At 61.0% G+C, this 25,870-nt stretch overlaps 1 protein-coding gene across 29 annotated transcripts in view; it reads right to left on the reverse strand.

Moving 5' to 3' along the window:
- Positions 1-388: 388 nt before the first annotated feature.
- The window catches only part of TNK2 (tyrosine kinase non receptor 2), a 47,520-nt gene continuing 22,038 nt past the window's right edge, over positions 389-25,870 (reverse strand). For 4 of the 29 annotated variants that reach the window (XM_050776261.1, XM_050776267.1, XM_050776199.1 and 1 more), the window contains exons 2-16: positions 24,424-24,604; positions 22,715-22,785; positions 20,512-20,733; positions 18,766-18,918; positions 17,676-17,953; positions 15,660-15,786; positions 15,116-15,262; positions 14,923-15,017; positions 8,701-8,895; positions 6,896-6,987; positions 6,277-6,321; positions 4,093-5,441; positions 3,899-3,994; positions 3,622-3,749; positions 389-1,203 (exon numbers count right to left, since the gene is read on the reverse strand). In XM_050776261.1, the coding sequence (XP_050632218.1) occupies positions 1,197-1,203; positions 3,622-3,749; positions 3,899-3,994; positions 4,093-5,441; positions 6,277-6,321; positions 6,896-6,987; positions 8,701-8,895; positions 14,923-15,017; positions 15,116-15,262; positions 15,660-15,786; positions 17,676-17,953; positions 18,766-18,918; positions 20,512-20,733; positions 22,715-22,785; positions 24,424-24,586 (3,168 nt within the window). In that variant the 5' untranslated portion in view covers positions 24,587-24,604 and the 3' untranslated portion in view covers positions 389-1,196. Of the gene's footprint in view, positions 1,204-3,617; positions 3,750-3,898; positions 3,995-4,092; positions 5,442-6,207; positions 6,322-6,895; positions 6,988-8,700; positions 8,896-14,922; positions 15,018-15,115; positions 15,263-15,659; positions 15,787-17,675; positions 17,954-18,765; positions 18,919-20,511; positions 20,734-22,714; positions 22,786-24,423; positions 24,605-24,684; positions 25,751-25,870 lie in introns of those variants that run through there. The other 25 variants (XM_050776217.1, XM_050776208.1, XM_050776157.1 and 22 more) reach the window with 13 other exon arrangements.

Here is a 25,870-nt window from a genome sequence, read left to right on the forward strand (position 1 = left end):
AACATTTCTGGCTTGGCTCCGTGTAACTGAGTTGCTGTGCTCTCTCCTGCAGCATATATCCCGCCTTACAGAACTCTACAGCAAATGAAGTCCAGGCCCTGAGTCTCACAGGGATCCAGGCCCTGAGCCCCACAGGGATCCAGGCCCTGTGCCTTACAGAAATCCAGGCCCTGTGAAAGTCACTGACCAGACCGGTGGGGACTCTGGCCCGGCTGCCGGCTGTGTAAGGGGAGACGCCTCCCGGTGTCCGGGGCTGCACGCCCTCCCGCTGCCTCCAGGTGGTGCCACGAGGCCAGCCGCCCGGAGCTGATGCTGGTGGCCCGGGGAGCCTCACTTGGGGCTGGAGCTTGCTGACCAACAGGCAAAGGAACAGGCAGGTGCAAGTAAGTAACATAAAATAGAAACTAACTTTATTTCTCTGGAAGAAGCAGGTACCGAATGCTGGGGCAGCAACCGACAGGCTGGTGGGAAAACGTGGAACCGCACGGGAAGTTGGGTGGAAGAGGAAGCACTGATGTCCCTCCAGGGCGGCTGCCCCTTGGTCTCCTTCCAGCCCTGGGGCCTTGGGCCCTGGTCCCCGCCAGAGAATGGTCTGGCGCCCTTTCTCTGCCTCCTGAGCCACCTCAGGCTATTTCCAGGCACAAGATCCTGAGGCCAGCCAAGTCCCATTCAAGTCCATGGTGAGGCCACACGTCACATTCTGCCCGACACCCCAACTGCCTGCCAGGGGCCCCCTGGAAGAAGGCCCAGTCCTAGGAGGTCCTACCGGGTGCTGGTCCGCCTCTCTCTGTGGCCAACACATCCTGCCTGCCCAGGTCCAGTCAGGTTTCCTCCCCGCCCGGTCACCCAGGGCAGGGCCTGGGGGCACTACTCCAGCCACAGGCCCCACCCAGGACCCAGGCCAGAGGCAGGTCATACCCAGAGCCTGCTGGGGCAGCCCCCAGGCCTGTCTTCACCGGGCCCCTTCCTCATCTTGGCTGGGGCACCGAACCAAAGTCTGCAGGGACAGCGCTGGTGCGGGAGGGATGGGCAGGGCGGGGCTCCCAGCCTCCCGCAGCCTTGGCCTTGCTCCGTCCCCAAGAGCAACAGGGAGCAGCAGGTCCTCCAGGCCTGGATGGGAGCATCTCCCCACCCCTGGTGGATGGACAGGCTCAGGCGATTCCTTCAGCCAGGTCCTCTGGCTCTCCAGACACGTCTCAGCGCCTGCAGAATGGGAAACCACCAGCAGTTACACAGGTTACAGAAAGGTCAGCGGGGCGGGTACCGGGAGCCGCAGGAGTCGCTGCCTCCTGGTGCCAGGGAACACCACTGGAAGCTGGCAGTGCCCGGCAAGAACTGTGACATTTATCATCCTGGATGTCCTTTCTCTGTATGTTAATAAACGATGAGTAAATTAACTAGCACTCCTGCGTATTAGAGAATCTGCGGACGACCGGTACGAAAAAGCCCAAGCCTAAGTGGATGCAAATCAGTAAGAACCACCCAAGACAGCATGAGACAGACGGGGGACACGGGGTGCCTGCGTCCCGGGTGTAAATCAGTAAGAACCACCCGAGACAGTATGGGACAGACGGGGGACACGGGGTGCCCGCGTCCCGGGTGTAAATCAGTAAGAACCACCCGAGACAGCATGAGACAGACGGGGGACACGGGGTGCCTGCGTCCCGGGTGTAAATCAGTTAAGAACCACCCGAGACAGTATGGGACAGACGGGGGACACGGGGTGCCTGCGTCCCGGGTGTAAATCAGTAAGAACCACCCGAGACAGTATGGGACAGACGGGGGACACGGGGTGCCTGTGTCCCGGGTGTAAATCAGTAAGAACCACCCGAGACAGTATGGGACAGACGGGGGACACGGGGTGCCTGCGTCCCGGGTGTAAATCAGTAAGAACCACCCGAGACAGTATGGGACAGACGGGGGACACGGGGTGCCCGTGTCCCAGGTGTAAATCAGTAAGAACCACCCGAGACAGTATGGGACAGACGGGGGACACGGGGTGCCCGCGTCCCGGGTGTAAATCAGTAAGAACCACCCGAGACAGTATGGGACAGACGGGGGACACGGGGTGCCCGCGTCCCGGGTGTAAATCAGTAAGAACCACCCGAGACAGTATGGGACAGACGGGAGACACGGGGTACCTGCGTCCCGGGTGTAAATCAGTAAGAACCACCCGAGACAGTATGAGACAGACGGGGGACACGGGGTGCCTGTGTCCTCGTGCCAGGCATGCTGTGCGTGATGTGACAGACACACCCCCCATCCATCGTGCCAGTCCCGTCCACAGGGTGGGCACTATTTTTTTATTTTATTTTTTTGAGACGGAGTCTTGCTCTGTCGTCCAGGCTGGGGTGCAGTGGCGCGATCTCGGCTCACTGCAAGCTCTGGTTCCCGGGTTTACGCCATTCTCCTGCCTCAGCCTCCCGAGTAGCTGGGACTACAGGTGCCCGCCACCACGCCCGGCTAGTTTTTTGTATTTTTAGTAGAGACGGGATTTCACCATGTTAGCCAGGATGGTCTCGATCTCTGACCTCGTGATCCACCCGCCTCGGCCTCCCAAAGTGCTGGGATTACAGGCGTGAGCCACCGCGCCCAACCTAGGGTGGGCACTATTATCTACACACTTTACATATGGAGAAACTCAGCGCCACGCACAGGCCACGTGGCTGGGACAAGGGCAGCAGGCCCTGACTGAGCTGCCATCTCCAGGGCCTGGCCCGTGTCAGCCCCACCTCCTGCCATGATGCTGGCTCCACCCATCTGACCTCAGTTCACTGCTTTTTGCTTTGGCAGCACTCTCACATACATATTTACATAATGTATAAAGTATATTTATATATGTATATATTTTAAATGTCTATATTTTGTTACACTATAATATAAACCTTTTACAGGAAAGACAATACATTTTCTTTTTAGTGAAAAAAAATTTTTTTTTTTTTTTTTTTTTTTGGAGACAAGAGTCTCGCTGTCGCCCAGGCTGGAGTGCAGCAGTGCCATCTCAGCTCACAGCAATCTCCGCCTCCCAGGTTCAAGCCATTCTCCTGCCTCAGCCTCCCGAGTAGCTGGGATTACAGGTGCCCGCCACCACACCCAGCTAAATTTTGTATTTTTAGTAGAGACGGGGTCTCACCATGTTGGCCAGGCTGGTCTCGAACTCCTGACCTCAGGTGATCCTCCCTCCTTGGCCTCCCACAGTGCTGGGGATTACAGGCATGAGCCACGGTGCCCGGCCAACATTGAAATTTTAAATGTTACTTTAAACAGAAATACGGAAACACAGAGGTGAGACAGAGGTGTGTAAATCACGGGGCCCTAAAGCACCGTTCCCTGGAACCGCTCAGGGTCGCTGCAGGTGCTAGGGGAGCAAGGTCCCTTCAACTGGAGAGGCTCCAATTCCCTCTTGTACTCGTTTGAAAACCAAGTGGCTAATATGTCCAAATAAACACATTTAGGAGAAACGGTTTCCTGAGCCCCGTGCGCGCCTCCCTCCCGCAGCTGGAGAGCCGTGTCTCCCTGGCTGGGAGTGGCCTGCGAGGTGCTGGGCTTCCTCCCAGCGTGGCAGGCTCCGGGACAACCCTCCTGGGGCACGGAGCGGGGCAGACTGTGGGGCTCACTCACTTGTGGTGGGCAGGGCCCCAGGAGCCCAGAAGGTGGCAGCCGGCCTGCTCCAGGTTCCAGTCGAACATCTCCAGCACTTTGTGGCACTCCCCTCTGGGCCGTAGGCCCAGCCCGAAGAGCTGCTCCACCTGGGGGTAAGGGTGGTGCCATGGACACGCGGACCCAGGGCACCAACTAGGGTGGGGAAGAGGAGAGTTGGAGCCAGGGGGCGGGGGGCTGGGGGCAGCAGAACCAGGCTTCAGGGTCCCTAAAAGCCAGAGCGAGCAAGAGGTGGTACCTTCAGATACTGGGCAGCCCTCTGCACGCTCCAGCCGTGGCTCTGCAGGGCCGCCTGGCACTCCTCTGTGGTCACCCCATGCACCATGGCCTGCAGCTGGGCACACCCCCACCCCCGTCAGCACCACGAGGGCCCACTGCTCCAGGCCCCTTGGGCCCTGCCCCGCCTCACCCACAGCCAGGCTGGGTGCTCACCATCTGGATCTTGTCTGCTGGCCGGCCCGCCTCTGGCCCGTCCCCAGGGCAGCCCCTCTGTGGCAGCCGAGCAGTGGCCCTCGGGGCTGGTGGTCGGGCCCCTGGGTTGCTGTTGTTGGTGGAGAAGTTGGCCTTGGGGTCCGAGGCAGCCTGAGGCATCGGCCGCACGGTGGCCGTGGGGGCGGCGGGGGCCGGGGTGCTGGGTGGGGGCAGCAGCAGGGGCACAGGCAGGGGGGCCGGCTCCTCGGGGCTCTGGGCCTCACGCAGGAAGCGCTGGTAGCGCTCCAGGTAGGACGGCCGCTCAGGCAGCAAATAATAGTGGGTGCTGCTGACCTTCTTGCCATCCCGGACAATGGGCAGGATGCAGGGACCGGCCCGCGGGCCAGGCGCCTGGATCACCTGGGGGGTGGCGTACTTGGGGTCTGAGGCAAAGCTCTGGGTGGTGGGCATGGTCTTCCCAGGTGAGCTTGAGAGTCGGGGTGGCAGTGGGGAGCTACCAGGTGGTACCAGGGGGCTGGGTGTCCTCGAGCCTTGAGGGGACAGGGGCTCCCGCGGAGGTACCCGGGGAGGGGAGGCAGGTCCAGGCCACCGGCCCGTCTCCTCCTCACCCGAGGGGGCTGGAGACAGCTGGACGTGTGGGCGCGTGGGCCGAGGGGGGATGGGTACCCGGGGGGGCACCTGGGGCTTGTCGTCACCCCCTGGGCTGGGAGAGGGGGTCAGGGAGCCGGCCGGAACCTGCAGTTGCCTCATGCACTCCTGCTGTAGCGCCTGGAAGATCTCTGCGGTCTGTGCAGAGCTGGGCGGCTTGCCCCCACCCTGGGGCGGGAGGAACAGGTTGTCCTCCAGGGGAGGGGGCGGCCGCCCCTGCTCAGGCACAAAGGCGTAGTTGGTCTCGCCCTGGCTGGGCCCAGCAGGGACCCCCACGCCCACCAGGGTGCTGTTGATGGAGCAGACCTCAAAGTCATCCTCATCCTGGGCCACATCGTCGTAGGCGGGCGGAGGGGGCAGCGGGCGGGCATCCCAGTCCACCACAGGCGTGGGGTGCAGGGGCCGGGGCAGTGCCCGCGTGGGGCTCTGAGGCGGGGTCTCGTCCAGCAGGGAGCAGGCGTCCATGGCCAGCTGCGCCAGGGAGGGCGCACAGGGCCGCAGGGCCGGGACCACGGGCTCCTCACCAAAGTCAATGAGCGTGACCTCGGCCCCGCTGCCTCGGCCGGCCTTGGTGCCCGGCACCCGTGCCGAGGGCTTCGCCAGCCACAGCCCTCGAGGCAGGCCTGGCTTCCGCAGGCCCAGCCTCTTGAAGTCGCTGGACAGGGGGTCCTGGTCCTCGCTCACAGGGTCATACGTTGGTTCTGTGAGGAAAGGGAGACCCCAAAGGAAGGCAGTCAGGCCGGGTCAGGGGCACAGGGGAGGTGGCACATGGGAAAGAAATCCGAGTGTCCCCCAGCAACCCTCCACTCCCAGTTCGCCCCGAGGTCTGAGGTCAGCCATTGGCTGCCAGGTTCTCAGTGCACCTCCGACCCCTCGATCAGGAGGGCAGAACCTGCTCTGCCCAGCAGGCAGCCCCGTGTGGGCCCACGAGCCCCGCCTCCCTCCACCTGAGCTGGAGCAAGCAACACTGGCTCCTGCCCGTCGCTCCCTCCATCAGCACAAGACCCTGGCAGCTCTGCGCCCGGGCCCCAGCGAGTTAGTAAGCCCTCACCCCCGCCCCCGTCACGGCACACCATTAGTGCAGGCACGGAGCCGCCTCCTGCCATCAGGGCCATAGGAACTATCCTTGGAGAGGACAGCGCTCCTGACCAACCGCCACGAAGCCCAGACAGTGCCCGCCGGTCTGAGAGGCAGTGAGGCCGAGGCGGAAGCCAGGGCCACCCTCGTGCTCCAAAAGCCCAGGCAGGTCTGAGAGGAAGTGAAAGCCTCAGCCTCACTCGTGCTCCAAAAGCCCAGGCAGGTCTGAGAGGGAGTGAGGCCGAGGCGGAAGCCAGCGCCACACTCGTGCTCCAAAGCCCAGACTCTGGGGGGCAGGCCGGAGGAGGCAGGCATGCTAGGCCAGGCCAGCCGCGGAAGCTCACAGCACACAACAGCCTCCCCGCCCACCCAGCTGCCCGGGCTCTGTACCTTCCAGGAGAGGAGTGAGAGACAGGGGGCGGGGGCGGGGGCCGAGGCATCGGGAGCAGCCCCACTTACTCTGAGTGAAGAAGGCAGGCTGAGGTGGGCGAGGTGGAGGCTCCCCTGCAAGAAAGGCCATGCGGACAGGGGGAGAGGGACGGAACAGGACAGAGGACGAGGGAGGAAGACGGCCGGACGAGAGGGCAGAGTGTGGAGAGAGAGGAAGGGAGAGAAGTGAATGGGGGCGAGTGAACGTACAAGCCCCCAGCACACGGGAGGCCGCGGGCGGCAGGATGAGGAACACGGCAGTCTGGTATGACAGGCAGAGGACCGGGAGATGGAGGAGGCTCCAGGCAGAGCCGGACCATGGTGGGGGGTTTGGCTTGGGACAGGAGAGCAGGATTAGGGGGAAGTGAGGAAAGCCAGGATCTGAGCTCGGCCGTGGAAGGAGGGAGGAAGGACGCCGGGGCGGACGGGGCTGCTGCAGACCCAGCCTGAGGAGGCCCACCTCGGCGGAAACAGCTGCCTGTCTTCCACCCCACGCCCAGCCAGAGCCAGGGACACAGCTGTCCCGCCTGCTGCCCTGACCCCACTGTCCCCAGAGCCAGAGGAGCAGGCTTGGGGTGGCCTGTGAACACAGTGCTCCTTCCTGAGCAGCCAATGAATCAGGGACACCAAGGAGCAGAGGAGATCTTACTTTTTACCCCTCCTAGATGCTGGGGGGGCCGGGAGGTGCTCAGCTCCACGCTCAGCAGGTCGGGGGGGTCCATGGGGTTTCCCAGATACAGTCTGTGGGGGAGAGAGCCAGGTCAGGAGAGCAGGGGAAGCATGTGGAGGGGTGGCAGAATCTTATCGGAACCCCCCCCTCCTGGAGGAAACCGGGTGTAGTCCTAGGTCTGGAGCGCAGGCCTCCCGCCTCCCAGTCCACAGACCCTGACCACTCATCTCAGCTGGAACCAGACGAGGGACACCAGGGTGTCCTGGAGAGAGGGCAGAGAAAGGACATCTGACCCCAGGAGATGGAAAGCCTAGGACTTCAGGGGCTCCAACTGTACCCTACAAGGGCAGAGGTGGTCCTCAACAACCCCAGGCCCCTAGCCCACACCAGGCAGCCGCAGGAGGGCACACACTTCCGTCCTGCAGGCCACGATGGGGGGCCTGAGAACAAGGCATCCAGCTATGGTGCCCGGCCAGGGTGGCCAGGAGGTGCGGGAGAGGCTGGGCCACCTGTCCTGCTGCGGATCCACCCTCCGTCCCTGCACCAACCGTCAGTATCTAAGACTTAGTCACTGGGGCTGATTAAAGCCCGGAGGAATGGGGCTGGGCTGGCCACGGCGTGCCAGGAGTGGGGCAGAGGGCACCAGCCTCTCCCGGAGGTGTCTGCAACCTTTCACCCCAAGCCTCAGGCCCTTGCTGGGCTTTTTAGGCAAAATGCATGGGCTGAGCCCTGTGAGCCTGGGGTTCTGGTGTGTGGGGTCCGGTGGCTGGAGGCCCCTGCTTTCCATGCCTCTCAGGACAGACCAGAGTATGAGAAGTCAGCAGGAGAAGGGCTGCAGAGGCCAGGGACCTGGAATCCCCCTGTGGCCAGCAAGAGGCTTGGAGGCCTGGCGGAAGCAGCTTCCAGGGCCTCCCTGGGGTGTAGCATCCCGAAGTGACCGATTCTGTGTGTCCTTCCCAGATGCCCCTCAGTGGCCTTATCCTCTTACACAGGAGGCAGCGCCCCTCCCAGGTATGGAGTGAGCTCTGCACTGTGCGGTGGGGAGGCGGACCTGCCACCTAACGTTCCCTCTGCAGTCCCCAAGGTCCCCAGTCCTGCTGTGGTTCTGGGAAGCAGGCTCACTCCCACGTGCACCTGCACACATCCCCAGGGCCCGAGCCAGTGGGCTCAAGTCTCCAGGACTCTGGCACCACCGGCAGGAAAAGGAAAACCACTGCTCGCGTGCAGGGGTCACAGGGGGTCACGGGGGGGTCACGGGAGAAGCTCTGCCCCTCAGCAGCTTCCACCGGGTTCCTCCCAAGTCCATTTTCCTAAGGCCCGGGTCCCAAGAGGGGTTACAGCTGTGGCTCCGGAGACCTTTCCACCAAACAGGAGTCCATCCTCAGAAGCTCCTGACCCTACTTTCATCTGTGATGGGCAGGAAAGCTTCTCTCAGGACCCCTGCCTCTGAGCAGCACGTTCTAATTCAGAGTGCATTTACAGCCCTCCCCTCATCGGGGGGTGGACCCATTTCACAGATGAAGTCAGTCTCGGAGTTAGGAGATCGGCCCCTGAAGCTTGAAAACGGCAGGGAAAGCACGTTCCCCGGGAGAATCCCCACCAGGCTGGGCTTTCTAGGGTTCTAGCTTCCCGAGAGTAAGGCCAGGGGTGAGGAGGGGAGGGTCGCGGGTGGTGGGTCGGGGGCTGAAGCCCGAGCGAAAGGTGCAGAACAGGTTCCGCCTACGCGTGCCGTGCTGAGGGCCCTGGAGTCCCGAGCGGGGCACCCATCCCCGTCCGGTACTCACTCGTCAATCCTGTCTGGGAAGCCCCAGCAGTGGCGAGGGTCGCTGTCGCCATGCCCCGTGTGGATGAAGCTGTTCTGCAGGGGCTGGCTGATGTCCTGGGCTGACAGGCCGGCCACGGAGGTCACCACGTTGCGAGGGAAGGGTCCCACACACAGCGTCCGCGTGTTCTGGCCACGCCACCAGTAGTTCTCGGCCCTACCCGACAGAGATGGCACAGTGAACTCGAGGCGTGGCGGGCAGCCCCGGCACTGGGACCCTCCTCACACCCTGGCCACTGTGGCAGAACGAGGATGGGGCTCAGGCCTCAGGACCAGACTGTCTGCCACCGGCCCTCCTCCCCCACAGCCCCCGTGACCCACCATGCCGCGTACAGGCCTGTTTGCACACGGCCTTACCCTCAACTCTCTAGGTGGGTCAGGAAGCTTTCCCTACAGTTTGCAAATAAGGAGGCACGCTGGAGGCTGCTGCAGCAGGCACTTTCCCCACGGTTGGCAAATAAGGAGGCACGCTGCTGCAGCAGGCAACATGACCTGTCTACGGTTACCAGAAAGATCCCGGGACCCAAACCCAGCTTTCAGGTCTGCGGGACCAGTGCCCCAACCACAGCTCCTCCTCGCTCCCCAGTCAGTCCCCTGGCAAGGCCGGGCCCCAGTCCTCTTCTGGCCACTGGCTTTCACTCCTCGGCTGGGTTCCAGGAGTTCTGAGAGGTGTGGGGGTGTCAGGACACCGAGGGCCTTGCACTAGGCTGGGGGCCAGACCTCCAACTACAACCTGCCTCCTGCATTGCAGACCCGTGAGAGTCTAGAAGCACTCCGGGCAACTCAAGGCCTTCTCCCCACCACTTCACATGCTTCCGGCAGTTTCTATCACCTCCTGGCAGGCCTGCAGGAGCCTCCCCGTCTCCTCAGGAGGTGCTCTACTTGTGTCTTAAAACAAGAAGTCCAAAAGGGAACTCAGTACTCACACAGTGACCAGACAGTGGGGCTGCCAGTGCCCTCTGACCTCAGTCCCCCCCTGACCTCAGTCCCCCCCTGACCTCAGTCCCCCCCTGACCTCAGTCCCCCTCCGACCTCAGTCCCCCTCCGACCTCAGTCGCCCCCGACCTCAGTCCCCCCCGACCTCAGTCCCCCTCTGACCTCAGTCCCCCCGACCTCAGTCCCCGCTGACCTCAGTCCCCCGCTGACCTCAGTCCCCCTCTGACCTCAGTCCCCCCCGACCTCAGTCCCCCCCTGACCTCAGTCCCCCCTGACCTCAGTCCCCCCTGACCTCAGTCCCCCTCTGACCTCAGTCCCCTCTGACCTCAGTCCCCCCCGACCTCAGTCCCCTCTGACCTCAGTCTCCCGCTGACCTCAGTCCCCCGCTGACCTCAGTCCCCTCTGACCTCAGTCTCCCGCTGACCTCAGTCCCCCGCTGACCTCAGTCCCCTCTGACCTCAGTCCCCCCTGACCTCAATCCCCCTCTGACCTCAGTCCCCTCTGACCTCAGACACGAAACCTCTGCTGCTACAGCCTAAGCCGGGGCCGGGGCTGGGGCCCGGCTGGGGTAGGGAAGGCACGCCAGGAAGCACAGGGCTCCCGCGAGACACTCCTGACACCCGAAGGCTGTGAGGCTCCCGCCTCCGCGCTGGACTTGCTCATAAGTGATGCGCTGGGCAAAGTCTGCGCAGGGGGGGCGGTGACAGTCCCGTGCTGCTGGGGTGGACACGTGTGGCACCACACTGCACACCCTCCCCACCAACCCCCGCATCACCTGTCCCAGGGCCAAAGCCTGAGGAAGGGCTCCTCTGAAACACAGTCAGCCCCGGGAGAGAGGGTGGAGAAGGCAGCAACGCGTGGGCACCCAGACCCACAGCCTTGTGAGGTGACCAGGCCTGGCTGGAGCGGCTCAACTCCGGCAACAGCCCATCCCAGAGACCAAAGTCAAACCGGAGAGCACCACAGTCCGCGGGGGGGTGGGAGGTGAGGGGAGGGGGGCCCAGGGAAGCTCGTGGAGGCGGGGGGTGTATGGAGGGGGGAGGGGGGGCGCCTGGAGGAGTTGGGGGGAGGCATAGGGAGGTTGGGGGCCTGGGGGGGGCGCGTGGAGGCGCGGGGCGGGGCACGTGAAGGCGGGGAGTACATGGAGGCACGGGAGGAGGCGCAGGGAGGCAGAGGGCTCGGGGGGCGGCGCGTGGTGGGGGCGCAGGGAGGCTGGGGGCCGGGGGGGGGCACGGGGAGGCATATGGAGGCACGAGGTGGGGAGGCGCAGGGAGGTGGGGGCCGGGGGGGGGCACGGGGAGGCATATGCGCGAGGTGGGGAGGCGCAGGGAGGTTGGGGGCCGGGGGGGGGCACGGGGAGGCATATGGAGGCACGAGGTGGGGAGGCGCAGGGAGGTTGGGGGCCGGGGGGGGGCACGGGGAGGCATATGGAGGCGCGAGGTGGGGAGGCGCAGGGAGGTTGGGGGCCGGGGGCGGGGTGCGGGGAAGCACGTGGAGGCGCCGGGGGCGGCGCGTGGTGGAGGCGCAGGGAGGTTGAGGGTCTGGGGGGGCGCGGGGAGGCGCGGGGGGCGAGTGCGTGGAGGGGGGCGAGTGGAGGCGCAGGGGGGAGGGGGGAGGCTCAGAGAGGTTGGGGGCCCGGGGGGACGCGGGGAGGCACGTGGAGGGGCGGGGGGCGGCGCGTGGAGGGGGGCGCCTGGAGGCACGGTGGGGGAGGCGCAGGGAAGTTGGGCCCCCGGGGGGGGGGCGCGGGGAGGCACGTGGAGGCTGGGGGGGCGCGCAGGGAGGTTGGGGGCCTGGGGGTGCGTGGGGAGGCGTGGGGAGGCGCGGGGAGGTGCAGGGAGGTGCAGGGAGGGCGGGGGGCGCGGGGAGGCAGGAGGCTCCCCCTGCCCAGCCTCCCATACACAGGGCCACTGGCCCGGCCCCACCACACACAGCCACCCTGTGATTCCCACCCTGCCTGCAGGGTGGGAAGGAAGGAGAGAGGACAACACCCGGGAAGGGACAAGTCCCATCCGAAAAATTGGGCTACTCGAAGGAGCAGAGCCACGGCTCCCCAGCACAGGCACACACAGCCTCCCGCGGCGGCCCGCAGGGGAGGAACCCCGGCACCAGCCCGGCTGCGGCTCTCCTGCTACACCCACGGGCTCCCTGGTGGCGGCCCCGGGCCAGACGCTGGACTGCTGGACTCTGGTCTCCACCTCTTCAGGGGCGCTCCTTAACCAGGTGAGAATGCAGCTGAGGCGGAGACCTCGCTCAGAGCAGCAAGACTGGTGCCCAAGGCAGGAGGCCACTCCCTCTGGCCTTTCCCTTCCACCAGCACTGCCCAGCTCCTGGCACACAAGCCTCCTCTGGGACCCACTTGTGCGAGGGAAAGGAGACACCAAGCCCACCTCCCTTAGCACAGGCGTGGCCGAGCCGAGAGCCCCCACGGCTGCTGGGAGTCCTGGCCACTCCAGAAAACATGCTTGCTCCTGGGGGAAGGAGAGTAAAAGGCAGAGAATGTGTGCAAGAAACACCCCTCAGGGTCACACCCAAGCACATTCCCAGGCAGCTTCTCCCCCAAGAGGACCAGTGTCGCTTCTCACAGCCCACACACATCCGTGTGAGGCTCACTGTGGCCGAGGCACCAGCAGCCCAGAGGGGACTGAGGCCAGCCCTTCCCTCCAGGCCCACCCTGTCCGCGCCCTCTCTCTCCGGCCACCAACAGGCCAGAGTCCCTGCGGCCATGGGAGGGCCAGGGCTGCCACCAGGCGTGACTGAAGCAGGGGCAGGTGCGGACTTCCCGGGGAAGCAGGCAAAGGGCCCAACACCTCCAGCGTGAACCTTCTACCTCCTGCTGCCCCTGGGCCTCTGGTCAGCATCTCTGGGGTTGACAAGATGGAAAACAGAGGCCGGGCGCTGAGAACTGCCTGAGGCTACCCCAGCTCTGGAAATCTCAGCACCGTGTTCCCGTCCTGGCCAGAGGTAGTCCAGAAATGGCTCAACCAATGCCAGACATTCTGTTCACAACGCCCGCCCGCTCTTCTCTCTGGGGGTCCCAGGCGCCTAGGCCTGGAGGGATAACCAGGATGTCTGGCTCCCACCCCAACAGGAAGCCGAGGCTCCAGGGCCAGACCAGGCCAACGACCCGCAACGGATCCCAACACCCGCTCTGTATGCGGAACAGAAGTGCTGCCAGCCATCCCTTCCTCCAAATGAGCCCCCAGGAAAGACCAGTCATCAACTGTGTCTCCAAATCTAGACAGAGCACGAAACACCTAGGTGTCTTCCCGCTGCCCACAGCCTAGTACCCTGAGAAGGACTGAGCCTAGATTCAGAGCTGGGGCAGGTGGCCTCCCCGACTCCACACCAGGAAACAAACGCTGGACACAGCAAGCGGGAAGTCACTGCGAAGAGAAGGCCAGGCTAGGAGGGAGGCCCAAACACAGAGACCCACATGTGCAAAGCCAGGCCCAAAGACAGACAGAGCATCTGCCCGGAGACATGGAGACGGAGGCAGTCACATAAACATGGAGATATTCCGGGACTGAGAAAACAAGGGGCAGAGTCAAGCTCTGCCACCACTGACACCCAGGCCCGCTCCCAAGCCTCACCAGCTGCTGTGGCCTCCTGCCCCTCACCTCCCACCTCCTGAGCAGCTTCAGGCACGGAGGGCAGGTGCTGTGGTCCAAGCCAGGGCTGGTGGCCCTGGGGAAGCAGCCCCCAGCAGCAGCCACAGGGAACCAGCGGCTGGGGCTAACAGGAGCCTTCGACGGAAGGGCAGGGCAGGGCAGGGCAGGGCGCACCCACAATCCTCCCGGGAGCAGCCGCTCCCGGCCCCTCCCTCTGCCCGCCTTGCCCCATCGGTGACCTAAAGCACCAGCTCCAGAGACACACGCCCCAAACACAGGCCACTCCGAGTCACCCCTGGGGACACTGGCAGGCACACAAGCTCCTGCTGAGAGCAAGGGAAGCGGGCGGTAAAGATCTGGGGCTCCGGCGGCAGCACAAGAGGGGCCAGGCCAACGGTTCTCCGGCTCGTGGAGGCAGACATGGACGTGGGGCTGAACTTTGGGCTGGAGGCCCTGCCAGGTACCTCCAGGGGACCCCCACACTTAATCTTCCTATTTCCAGAATGCTCCCCGGAGCACCACGCTTGCAATCCCATCCCTGACCCCTCCGCTCCAAACCCGCAGACTGTGTGCCTCCTGTCGCCAAGCCTCTCTTTCTAGAACCTTCTGCTTTCTTCCCCAGAATAACACCCCCAACCACAGGCCCTGCAGTTTCAGTATGTCATTCCTGTTCCCGGACCCTGGGCCCAAAGGTGAGGGAGCCAGGCCTGGGAAGGCTCGGGGTGTCGGGGCCACAGTGGTGCAGGTCACACTCCACGCAGCCCCCCAGGTCTCCTCCCTATGCCCCCAAGAGGCACAGGATTGCGCCGAAGGCTGCAGACCCCTAAAACCCGTAGTGTAGGTGGAAGAGGCTTCCTGGGAAGCAGCCCCACCCCCTCCTTGCCTGGCCTGAGTCACAGGAGCTGAGAGCACAGGGAATTTCCTCCACTTCACGCCTCTTCCTGGTCCTCAATACTCCCCTGCCTCAAAGGCACCTCACGCCTGCCCTGCCCCCACCAGTTCCTCAGACGCCCTGGGGATCAGCTAGCAGAAGGCAGGGTCAGCAGTGGGTGGGGCCTCAGGGCAGGCGCTAGAACTGCGGGGCTCGGGTGGAAGACAGGGGCTCTGCAGAGGCTGTGGCAGGAGGGTTAGGTACAGAGAGGGTCTCCCCAAGGGGAGATGGGAAGAGAGGCCCAGAGGCTGGAGGCAGGCCTGGGAGCGCGTAGTGGGCTCAGCAGGAAGGATGGAAAGCTGGCAAGAGGGCAGGCTGGGCTGCTTCAGCTACTGAAAGGCACCCAGGCGGAAGGCTGAGGCCCTGTGCCAGGGAGGAGCAGAGGAGGAAGCACGGGAGTCCAGAGCTCTGCTGCGACCCAGGCCAGGCCAGGCCACTCCCTACCCCTCCATAAAGGCAGCCTGGCCCAACCACAGAGCCAGGGCTGGAGCCCAGTGGGAAAGGGTGGTGGAGAGAAGCTGCGCAGGGAAAGGCACTAGGGAGACGGAGGCAGGCCTGTCCTCCCCTCACACTGCAGGGTTCAGGCCCAACCACCAGCCTGTGTGTGGCCAAGGGAATCTTGGAGGCCAAAGAGATCTGTCCACAGGCCCCTCTGACCTGTGCCCTTCAAGCGATCCCAGGGCGGGCCCAGCCCTGCACTCCCTACCTTCCCTCGATGACGGTGATGACGTCATTCATCTGGATGTGCAGTTTGTCTGGCTCCTCAAAGTCCTGAAGGGCCCGCATGTCCGTGGGCTGGGCCTGGGGGAAGAGAAAGGTCACTGCCAGCTCTGGGACTGACGCCTGGGTAGCCCCTCCGCTTGGACACCCCAGCTCTCCTGGGCTGACCTGTCCCTCACCTCCAGCAGGAAGTCCCGCAGGGCCACAAATGTAGGTCTGTCCTCCGGCTTGTGAGCCCAGCACTGGACCATGACGTTGTAGATGTCCTGGGGACAGTCCTCAGGCCGGGGCAGCCGCTCCCCCTCCTTGTCGATCTTATGCAGGATCTGAAGGTGAGAAGGTGCAGCGTTTGAAGACAGACAGAGCACCCAGCCCTTCACTTCCCGCCTTCCCTCCGGCCTATCCACAGCTGCAGCAGCTGCTGCCGTGCCTGGCCTCCACAGAAGGGATCTGCCTGCCCGGGAGGGGCCCTCTCCAGAGCCCTAGACCCTTCTTCCCAGGTCTGGGGCCTCGGAGCGAGTGGATGTGGCAAGGGCTACAAGAGGAGGGCAGGCCCCAGCTTTTCCCTCCCCGTCTCTTTGCTGGGCTCTCCCTGAGGCCATACAGATACGGGGCGTGGAGGAGGGAGTCCGTGGGTGAGAGGCAGTTCCAGCAGGGCCAGGCTGCAAGCTGGGAATGGAACTCACCCCACCAGCCCTATAGGGGCCCATCTCCCAGCCTCACCTGACTGCCATTGAGGCCGATCCAGGGCTCCTGGCCATAGGTGAACATTTCCCACAGCGTCACCCCAAACATCCAGGTGTCGCTGGCATGGGAGAAGGTGCGTGTCTTCAGGCTCTCGGGGGCACACCTGGCAGAGGCAGGGGTCAAAGAGAACCCTCTCAAACACCCTACTTGCATCCGCCCTGGGGACTTAAAACACTCATTCAGCGAACACTTGTTGTGACCCCGTGCCACGTTCAACAGTGGGTCTTGGGGGCGCTGTGTGAAGGGGCAGGACTCCTTGACTACATGGTGCACAGACTTGGGGAAAATCCTCTAAGCCCAGGTGTCTTCCTCACTGCAGCCTGGCGTGGGAAGAGGAGGGGAAGTTACCCAGCCAGAGAAGCAGGGAAATGAAGGAGGTCAGAGGCTCTAGGACGGGGCAGGCAGAGAAGATCACTGGCTGTTTTCGGACTGTGGTGGGAGGATGACAATTCCCAGATTTGGGGCGGGATCCTGGGATTTGGGTCCTTCGGCAGGAAGGAGTGGGTGGGAAATTCAGATAGGGCCTGGGGAAGAACCAAAATGGGTAGAAACAGTCATACTGGCTTCACCCAAATACATTCGTTCTGGGCACCCCCCGGGTGAAGGGGAAGCGCCACTGTGGTGAGGTTAGACACGGACATCCCGGCGTGGGCTGAGGTGCAGAGAGGAGGGTGGCACCTAGACAGGGAACCAGAGCGAGCCCTGCCCCTCAAAGGGGATGGGGCCAGGAAAGTCTCTCGAGATCTCTAAGGCTCATTATCCTCATCAGTGAAAAGAGAACAATAACCCGCCCCCTTCATCGTGTTGTTTAAAGGCAACTGTATTAATACATTACCACGCAAACCAGGATGCCTGAATACAAAAGAGGCTGCTATAAATTACTGCAGGACGACAGGCATAATCTAAGACCTATGCTCACCCTAGGGGTAAAGCCAGCTGCTCCTTAAGATGACCATGCGCTCTGGATCATAAGGGTTGCCCACAGTCACCGCTCGGCAAGCAGAACTGGAATAACCCTTCCCACCTCAAAGCAGGCAGATCACAGTCCTTTGGGTGCTTCTCGCACCAGAGGACCACAATGTCAGCAGAGGATAAGCCCACAGAGGGGCCAGGGCAAGTACCACCCCCAGTGCACAGGTGAGCAGCCCTGGCCCATCTACAGGGCCTGCTGTGGCCTGGGCCTGTCTACCGCTAGCTCCACCTACAACATGCTTACCAACGAGTCTTCCCCTGGCAAACTTCCCCTGACATTTCAGGAAGCCTTTGAACACCCTACCGAGCAATGCCCCTTGGGTGAGGCCACGGCATTTATCCCTGTTAACACCCCACCCAGCAATGCCCCCTGGTGAGGACACAGCATCTATCCCTGTAACACCCCACCCAGCAATGCCCCTTGGTGAGGCCACGGCATCTATCTCTGTAACACCCCACCCAGCAATGCCCCCTGGAGAGCCCCACAGCATCTATCCCTGTAACATCCCACCCGGCAATGCCCCTTGGAGAGCCCCACAGCATCTATCCCTGTAACACCCCACCCAGCAATGCCCCTTGGTGAGGACACAGCATCTATCCCTGTAACACCCCACCCAGCAATGCCCCCTGGAGAGCCCCACAGCATCTATCCCTGTAACATCCCACCCGGCAATGCCCCTTAGTGAGGCCACGGCATCTATCCCTGTAACACCCCACCCAGCAATGCCCCTTGGAGAGCCCCACAGCATCTATCCCTGTAACATCCCACCCGGCAATGCCCCTTGGAGAGCCCCACAGCATCTATCCCTGTGCTTTCCAGCACTCAGATCCTGGCATGCAGGCCCTCAAGAATTCCTAGATGGATGGTGAGTGAATGGGTGCAAAGGAGGGCACCCCAGGCTTAGAACAGACAAGGACAGGCCCAAGCAAAACCAGGGGCTGTGGTGGGTCAAGAAAGCCCCAGAACTTTGAGGCCGGGGTCTGCAGGGACTCTGTGAGCTGGCAGCACCTGCCCCTCACCAGGCGAAGGGCACCTTGCGATGTTCCTGCATGACGTAATGGTCGTCATTCTGAGGTAGTGCTCGCATCAGCCCAAAGTCCCCGATCTTGACCAGGTCGCGAGTAGCCAACAGTAGATTGCGGGCAGCCAGGTCACGGTGAATAAAGCGCTTGGACTCCAGGTAGCCCATGCCCTCAGCCACCTGCACAGCGTAGCGACTCAGAGTCCCCAGGAGGAAGTGGCCCTGGTGCTTACGTAGCCGGTCCAACAACGATCCCAGAGGTGCCAGCTCTGTCACCTGAGGTCACGGAGGAGGCAGGAGGAATGAGCTGGAGGACCCTGCCCCTTCTCAGCAGCCACGCTGGGCCCCCAGCCCCCTTCCGGAACCAGGCTGCACACTCCTTCCTGGCCTGCTGTCTGGGGACCTCTAGGAGTCCTGCAGTTTCTCAGGCCTCTCCCTCGAGACAATGTAGGAAACTGATACCCAGAGAGAAGGAGCTCAAAGAGGCAATGGCTAGAAATTCCAAAACTTGGCCAGGCCTGGTGGCTCACGCCTATAATCCCAGCACTTTGGGAGGCTGAGGCGGGTGGATCATTTGAGGTCAGGAGTTTGAGACCAGCCTGGCCAACATGGTGAAACACCCTTCTCTACTAAAAATACAAAAATTAGCCAGGCGTAGTAGCGCACAGCTATACTCCCAGCTGCTCGGGAGGCTGAGGCAGGAAAATCGCTTGAACCCAGGAGGCGGAGGCTGCAGTGAGCCGAGATCGTGCCAGTGCACTCCAGCCTGGGCGACAAAGCGAGACTCTGTCTCAAAATAAATAAATAATAAAACATAATTTCCCCAAATTAAACTCAATGGCCAGCCCCTCCCATGGGAGTAACTCTCTGACACTGAGCACCAGCAAATCCAGAGGCAGACCCAGACCCGACCGCAGCAGACACAGCCCGGACCAGGCTGGGCCCTTGTGAACCCCTTTACTCCATCAGGTGGGGGGACCAAAGTAGGATCTAGGGCGCCTCTGACCTCAGGACGGAGAGAGTAACTGCACCACACGTCTAGGACCACAGCCCTCTCCCTGCCACCCGCTCCTGCCCACAGCACTCACCATCTTCATGGGCGGCGTGAGCACCACCCCGTAGAGGCGGATGAGGTTTCGGTGGTCGAGCGAGTGCATGGCGTTGACCTCCCGGATGAAGTCGTCCATGGCTTCTGGCTGGCTCAGGACGTCGGGCTTCAGGCACTTCACAGCCACACTCACCTGTCCACAGCGGGATGTGCAAGGACTCAGGACCTGCCAGGTCCCGGACACACGGAGCCAACCTGCTCCGCCCTCCAACTCGGCTCAACGATCCCCGCCTCCGAGCCGCTCATCTGGGTGGGTAAGCACGCCACCAGTGCCTGGGCTTACATGCTCTACAGGAGGCCTGGCTGCAGTAGGGCAGAGGGCTGGCCCTCAGGAGCCATCGTTGGCCATGCCTCCCCTTCCAGGGGGAATGCTGGGCTTAAATACCAACCAAAAAGTAAGAGATAACCAGTATGATGAGAGAATATTCAAATGTTATAAATGGATTATTTTTTTTTTGAGATGCAGGCTGGAGTGCAGTGACATGGTCTCAGCTCACTGCAACCTCCACCTCCCGAGTTCAAGTGATTCTCCTGCCTCAGCCTCCTGAGTAGCTGGGATTACAGGCAGGCACCACCATGCCTGGCTAATTTTGTATTTTTAGTAGAGACAGGGTTTCTCCATGTTGCTCAGGCTGGTCATAAAATGGAATATTAAAAGTTCTTTTGCTGTGGAAGGAAAATGCTTTAAATGTAATGCCAAAAACAAACGTGGAGCTAGAGGTCAGCACAGCGGCTTCCCCGGGAGAAGGGCTGAGTGACAGCGGCTTCCCCGGGAGAAGGGCGCAGGCGCACTGAGTGGACGGCGGCTTCCTCGGGAGAAGGGCGCAGGCGCACTGAGTGGACAGCGGCTTCCCCGGGAGAAGGGCGCAGGCGCACTGACTGACAGCGGCCTCACCTCGAGAAAGGCGCAGGTGCACTGAGTGGACAGGGCATGCGGAGCCCTCTGAGGTGCCGGGAATGCACCGGACGTGACCTGGGCAGTAAGAACATGGTTTCTGCATAGGAGGAAACAGTCACACCAGAACTGTATGCTGTGGTGCACACATGTTATCCTGAGGGGAAAATGTTAAATGCAATGCCAGGAAGAACAAGATTTTAAAAGCTGTATCCAGAATTTGTATCTTAACTAAATCCGACAAAATACCTAAAGTAGGAGGAAGAGGCAGAAATGCCAACTCTGCTTCCTCTTAGTGATGGGATTACAGGCGATTTTTTTTACTTGTTTTTCAAATAGTTTCCAAACTTTTATAATAAGTAAATTATTTTTATAGTTGAAATAATAAGTGTGCTTAGTTAAACCTGAGCATGGGCTGGGCGTGGTGGCTCACACCTGTAATCCTAGCACTTCGGGAGGCTAAGGTGGGCAGATCACCTGAGGTCAGAAGTTCAAGACCATCCTGGCCAACATGGTGAAACCCTATCTCTACTAAAAAGACAAAAACTAGCCGGGCGTGGTGGCGCACACCTGTAATCCCAGCTACTCAGGAGGCTGAGGCAGGAGGATCGCTTGAACCCAAAAGGCAGAGGGTGCAGGGAGCCGAGATCGTGCCCATTACACTCCAGCCTGGGCAACAGAGTAAGACTCCGTCTCAAAAAAATAAATAAAAACCCAAAAATCCTGTTGTGATGCGTCCCCAGTCCCATTCACATCCCAGTTGGGGGCCGAAGAGCCACTGCCAGCCTTGGGTCCCACGCCTCTGCCGCGCCGGCAGGACACAGAGCTCACCGTCTTCCCTGAGGGCGCGTCCCACTCGCCCCTGCGCACCACGCCAAAGGAGCCATCGCCCAGCTTCTCCAGGAGGCGCAGGTCCTTCTCCCCAATGAGGCAGGTGAGGCTCTGCAGGGGCCCCTCCCCTGCTGGGCCCCCAGGGGCGGGCGAGGTCTTCCGGAAGGTGCTCTGAGAGTGATGAGGGGGGAACTCAGCCTCCAGTCGCTTTCCACTGAACACCTGTTTGAGGGCAGCCGGGGGCCAGATGGAATCCAACACCCCAGGATCACTCAGTCCCACCCTGCTGGGTCCACCTGGTGATCCCTGGCTCGGCTTCCAGATAAGTCCTGGCTTTGCCAAACTGCCAGTGGGGCAGCCTGGCTGGAGGGCTGCACTCCGTCCAGGCACACCCCAAATACAGAACTCAAAGCCTGACGCTGGCCTCAAGGTAGGTGCCAGAAAAAGACCAACAGGCATCAGCCTGTGGCTGCAGTGGCCCCACACCCAGCTGTGCGGACAGGGAGAGTCCAAAGCCCTCCCAGCACTGCCCACCCAAGGTCTGAGTCTCCTCCCAGTCCTGCCCCACCCTCCCCTCCTGCACCCGCCGCCCAGCAGACTCCAGCCCTAACTCATGTAGATGTGCAGGAGCCACAGGGGCCTCCGCAAACACCTCCTTGTCCATTTTTAGCCCTGGCCCCTTCTCTGGCCTGACCATTTGGTGCTGTCTGTCTCCACCCTCACTAGGGAGTCGGCTGCCCTTCATCCTGCCCAGGGGAGAGGATAATTTTAGTCTGAGGTTGAACCGTGAGTGTGTGTGTGTGGTTCAGATGAAGCCAGTCCTTACTGGGGAAGGGCCTGGGAAGACAGCTGGGTTTCCGGAGGGGCGACTAGAGCTGAGGGCTGAGACAGAAGGAAGAGTGGAGGAGACTCTGAGGCCAGACTGGACAGGAAGGGGGCCAAAGGTCAAGAGACAGAAGAAAGGAGGCCATGAGGGTCAAAGCTGACCACATCAGTCTGACTTGGCAGCCTCCACCGAGGCACCCACAGCCTAGGCGCCAGGCTGCAGATTCTTGCCAGTTTGGGTCTCATGTCCCCAAAGCTGGTGGAGCCTTATCCGTTCGGGCTAGGGTGCCTCAAATCTGAGGGCCTCTTCTGGCCTCTGTGCTTCCTCACAGTAACTAGAATTCCTTATGTTTGCAAGCAATGTTCAGGTTACAAGACCCTTTACAGTCATTATCTCTGGTGCCTCCCACAGCCCTGGGAGATGAGCTGGGCAGTGGGCCCAGCATCATTTCACTGAAGACATGACGAAAGACAATCGGGAGGCCACTGACTGCCCAGGGACCTATCAAGAGCCAGTGGCAGATCCAAGACCCCTAAATCTCAGCACCCCTAAATCTCAGCACCCCTAAATCTCGGCAAACCACGCTGCTCTCTTCTCCGGCCTCCACCAGCCGGACACTACTCATCCTTCCCTAAAACCCGGGCAAAGGACCAGGACAATGTTCCCAGAAAAAGCCACAGGGTCCCAAGAGACAGCCCCTTTGCCGGATTGCAGCCAGGAAAATCTCTGCTGCCCAATCCCACTCCAGCTGTTGGGCCCTGCCCACCCCCCACCCCAGCCCTGAGGCCAGAAGTGGGGAGGAAAGGCCACGGCTGGCTCACTTCCTCTCTCATTGTCTTCCAGACAATGGGCAGAGTTCCACTGAGTCAGACCAGGGACTCACTACACCACAGACCCAAATTAGGACAAGGTGTGGGGAGAGGTGGGGACAGGCTGTGGGGAAGGAAGCTGTCAGCAGGGACAGATGACCAGAGAAACACAGAGATTACAGAGGGTCGGGGAGGTGGGAAGCCACGTGAAGATGTTCTGGGTCCAGACAGGCCCACCGCCCCACGCTGGACATTGGCCCCAACGCCCAGACACAGCAGGGCTAAGTTAAGGCACACACTTGTCAGTGAGCTCCTGTTCCAGGCGCTGAGAGGGGCTGTGAAGGCCTCACCACACACAGGCTGCCTGCGTGTCCATATCTGGCAGAGACAGACACTTAGCCCGGCAGCTCTACAAGTGCCCTGCCCGATAAGACCCTGGATGCAGGGGTTCTGTACAAAGTGCCGGCGGAATGGCGAGATTCGACCTGCTGGGGAGTTGGGGAAGGTTCCCAGGACTGGAAGCGGTAGGGGGCATTCGAAGCTGCCACCCTCCCACCTCCTCACCCACCTTACTCATCCACGACTTGCGTTTGCACAAGGCCTTCCTCCTCTTCACAGCCTCCCACAGCCGCCGCTGGCCTGCAGGGAGGGTGGGGAACCCAGCGCTGTGAAGGCAGCTCAGACCCGAGAGAGGCTGCTGCCTATGGTCCCCTCGCGGGTGAGTCTGCCACTGGACACCACTCAGCACAATGATACCAATGAAATCAACCCCAACTAACCGGGAGCTTCAACTGACCAGACGGTCTCTGCACTCCACTTCCCGGCACTGGCTCTCAAACTGGGTGAAGGTGTTTAACCAAAAACTTGAAGTGGTGGGCTTCTCCCAGTTCTCAGGAAAAAACCAAGGTAATGAACAGAATTTTCTCAATGTTGAGGTTTTTTTCCCTCCATAAAATTTTGTTATGCTACTGGCATCAGACACCAACTATCCAGGCCAAAAGTAGCATAAGTCAATGTCCAACTCAGCACATGACTACCTATTAAGCTAGTTTAACTTGAATGCCCTAATACGTTTCTAACGTTCTACGAAGAACATCACGACTTTTAGATGCCACAAGCCCCACTTTTAGGAAAAATACGAAGATAAGGGTTGAGCTCAAATCAGAGCAAACCTGTTTGTGCGCGTGTGTGCGTCTGTGCATGTGCGTGTGTGTGCGTGCATGTGTGCGTGCGTGTGTGCATCCTTGTGCATGTGCGCGAGTGTGCATGCATATATGTGCGTGTGCACGCATGTGCGTGCATCTATGTGTCCGTGTGCGCACGTGCGCATGTGTGCATGTGTGCGTGCATCTGCGTGTGTGCGTGTGTGCATGTGTGCGTGTGCGTGTGCATGCATGCATACGTATGCATGTGTGCGTGCGCATGTGTGCATGTAAGTGTGTGCGCATGTGTGTGCGCGTGTATGTGCACGTGCGTGTATGCATGTGCGTGTGAGACAAAGAGCACGCTAGTGGGAATCAGCAAACCATCTGAGAGTTAGCGTTCTCCCTACAGATCTCTGGACGTGGACCCCCCCCCCGACCACCCCTTATTCAGAATGATGAGAACAGACTCAATTTGATGCTTATGAAGGAGAGGCGATCAAGGACATACTCTCTATGTAAGAACAAACAGAACGGGGCATGGAGTGACTCCTGTGTAGCTGGCTTTCGGGAAGGCCTCACTCTCCTCAAACTCCAATTCACCTTTACAACTGCCAACTGTTCTCATCACACATCAGCACCTACTGAGGCCCCTCCTGCGCCGCTTCAGGCTCTGGGACAGACACAGTCCTCAGCCTGCTCCACCTCAGGCTCTGGGACAGACACAGTCCTCAGCCTGCTCCACCTCAGGCTCTGGGACAGACACAGTCCTCAGCCAGCACCGCCTCAGGCTCGGGGACAGACACAGTCCTCAGCCAGCACCGCTTCAGGCTCTGGGACAGACACAGTCCTCAGCCAGCACCGCCTCAGGCTCTGGGACAGACACAGTCCTCAGCCAGCACCGCTTCAGGCTCTGGGACAGACACAGTCCTCAGCCTGCTCCACCTCAGGCTCTGGGACAGACACAGTCCTCAGCCTGCTCCACCTCAGGCTCTGGGACAGACACAGTCCTCAGCCTGCTCCGCCTCAGGCTCTGGGACAGAGTTCTCAGCTGCCACCCATGCACTCAGTGGTCCTGAGGACAGAGGATGTAAACGGTCAGGGGTAAGACAAGTCAAGTCAACATCCCACCTACCAGGCCGGCCCATGCCAATCTTCTCCAGGTCCTCATTCTTGACGTACTCAAAGTGGGACAGGCGGGTGACATTGAGGTCATCTCGGAGCCGCAGGAAGTACTGTTGCAGCTGCACCTCGGACAGCAGCTCCAGCAGCCAGCCTGTGCCCTCCTCCGGCTGCATGCTGCCGCCTCCCAGCCTCTGTGGGGAGGGAAGAGTGGCTCAGGGACAAGGGTCGTGGCGGGGACAACAGGGGGCCTGCCCGAGTGACCTGGGCTCACCTTCATCCCACTACACTGCCGCCTGGAAGGGCTCACGCCACCTTCTAACTCCCAACAGGAGCTACTGAGAACCGCCTGGACCCACGTGCCCATTCCTGCCAGCCACAGGGCACAGTGAGGGCGGCAGAGGTACAGCCCCGGCCCTGCAGTCAGGAGTCAGGGTCTTGCTCCCGAAATCTGTGATCCGTGGCTGAACGACCCAGATAACCCGTCTGTGCTCACATTCCTCACCCGCTCTAAGTCTCCAGGGGTCAAAAGCCCTTGAAAACCTTGTAAAAACGAACAATGGTCTCTCTGGGAACATCGAGGTGTTCTTACCCCTAACATGTGACAAAAGTATCTGCAGGGTGCAGGGTGCCCTGAGACCCACCTATGGGCTCCTCAGATGTGACGGAGAAAACTCTCAGGGCCAGACGAGCTCTGAGCTAAGCTCCTCCCAATGCCTGACCACCCAGCCTCTCCTAACAATCCAAAGACCACTCCACGGGCCACCACCCAAGTGCCCACAGGGCCACGGCAAGCAGAAGACGAGAGGGAAGGGTGGGGCCTGGGGCGGGCTTGCGGACACCCCGTCAACAGGGAGCTCAGATCCCACCAATGGTTGTCACAAGAGACTGTGACCCAGTGTTGTCAAAGCTTTTCATTTTTTCAAGAAATAAAAGAAATCTGAAGTTACATGTGAAATCTCGCCATTAAAGTTTGTTTGGAAAAGGTAATATCTGCACATGGTAAAATATTCAGAAGGCCCACAGAGCCACGAATCTCATTCCCCCCACAACTGCACAGCCACCAGCTCTCCAGGAGCTGCCAGTGACGTCTTTTGCGGACCCTTCAGACTCTGTCGTCCCTACACAGATATCCACGCATTAACCATACCATTCTGTTCCCTGATTTCACTTCATACTCGTCTTTCTCCTGACTTTTTAACAATGCTGAATAGTTCAAATCTGAAATGCACGCACACGCACACAACGTGCTGGCCAAAGCACACTGCAGGCCGCAATCAGCCAATGGGCAGGTGAGTGACCTCTGACCTACACTCTCCTGGGCCCAGATAAAGAAGCTGGTGGAGCCGGGCGCGGTGGCTCACGCCTGTAATCCCAGCACTTTGGGAGGCCGAGACGGGCGGATCATGAGGTCAGGAGATCGAGACCATCCTGGCTAACACGGTGAAACCCCGTCTCTA

The sequence above is a fragment of the Macaca thibetana genome, chromosome 2, assembly GCF_024542745.1.
Source record: "Macaca thibetana thibetana isolate TM-01 chromosome 2, ASM2454274v1, whole genome shotgun sequence".
Classification (NCBI taxonomy): Eukaryota; Metazoa; Chordata; class Mammalia; order Primates; family Cercopithecidae; genus Macaca; species Macaca thibetana.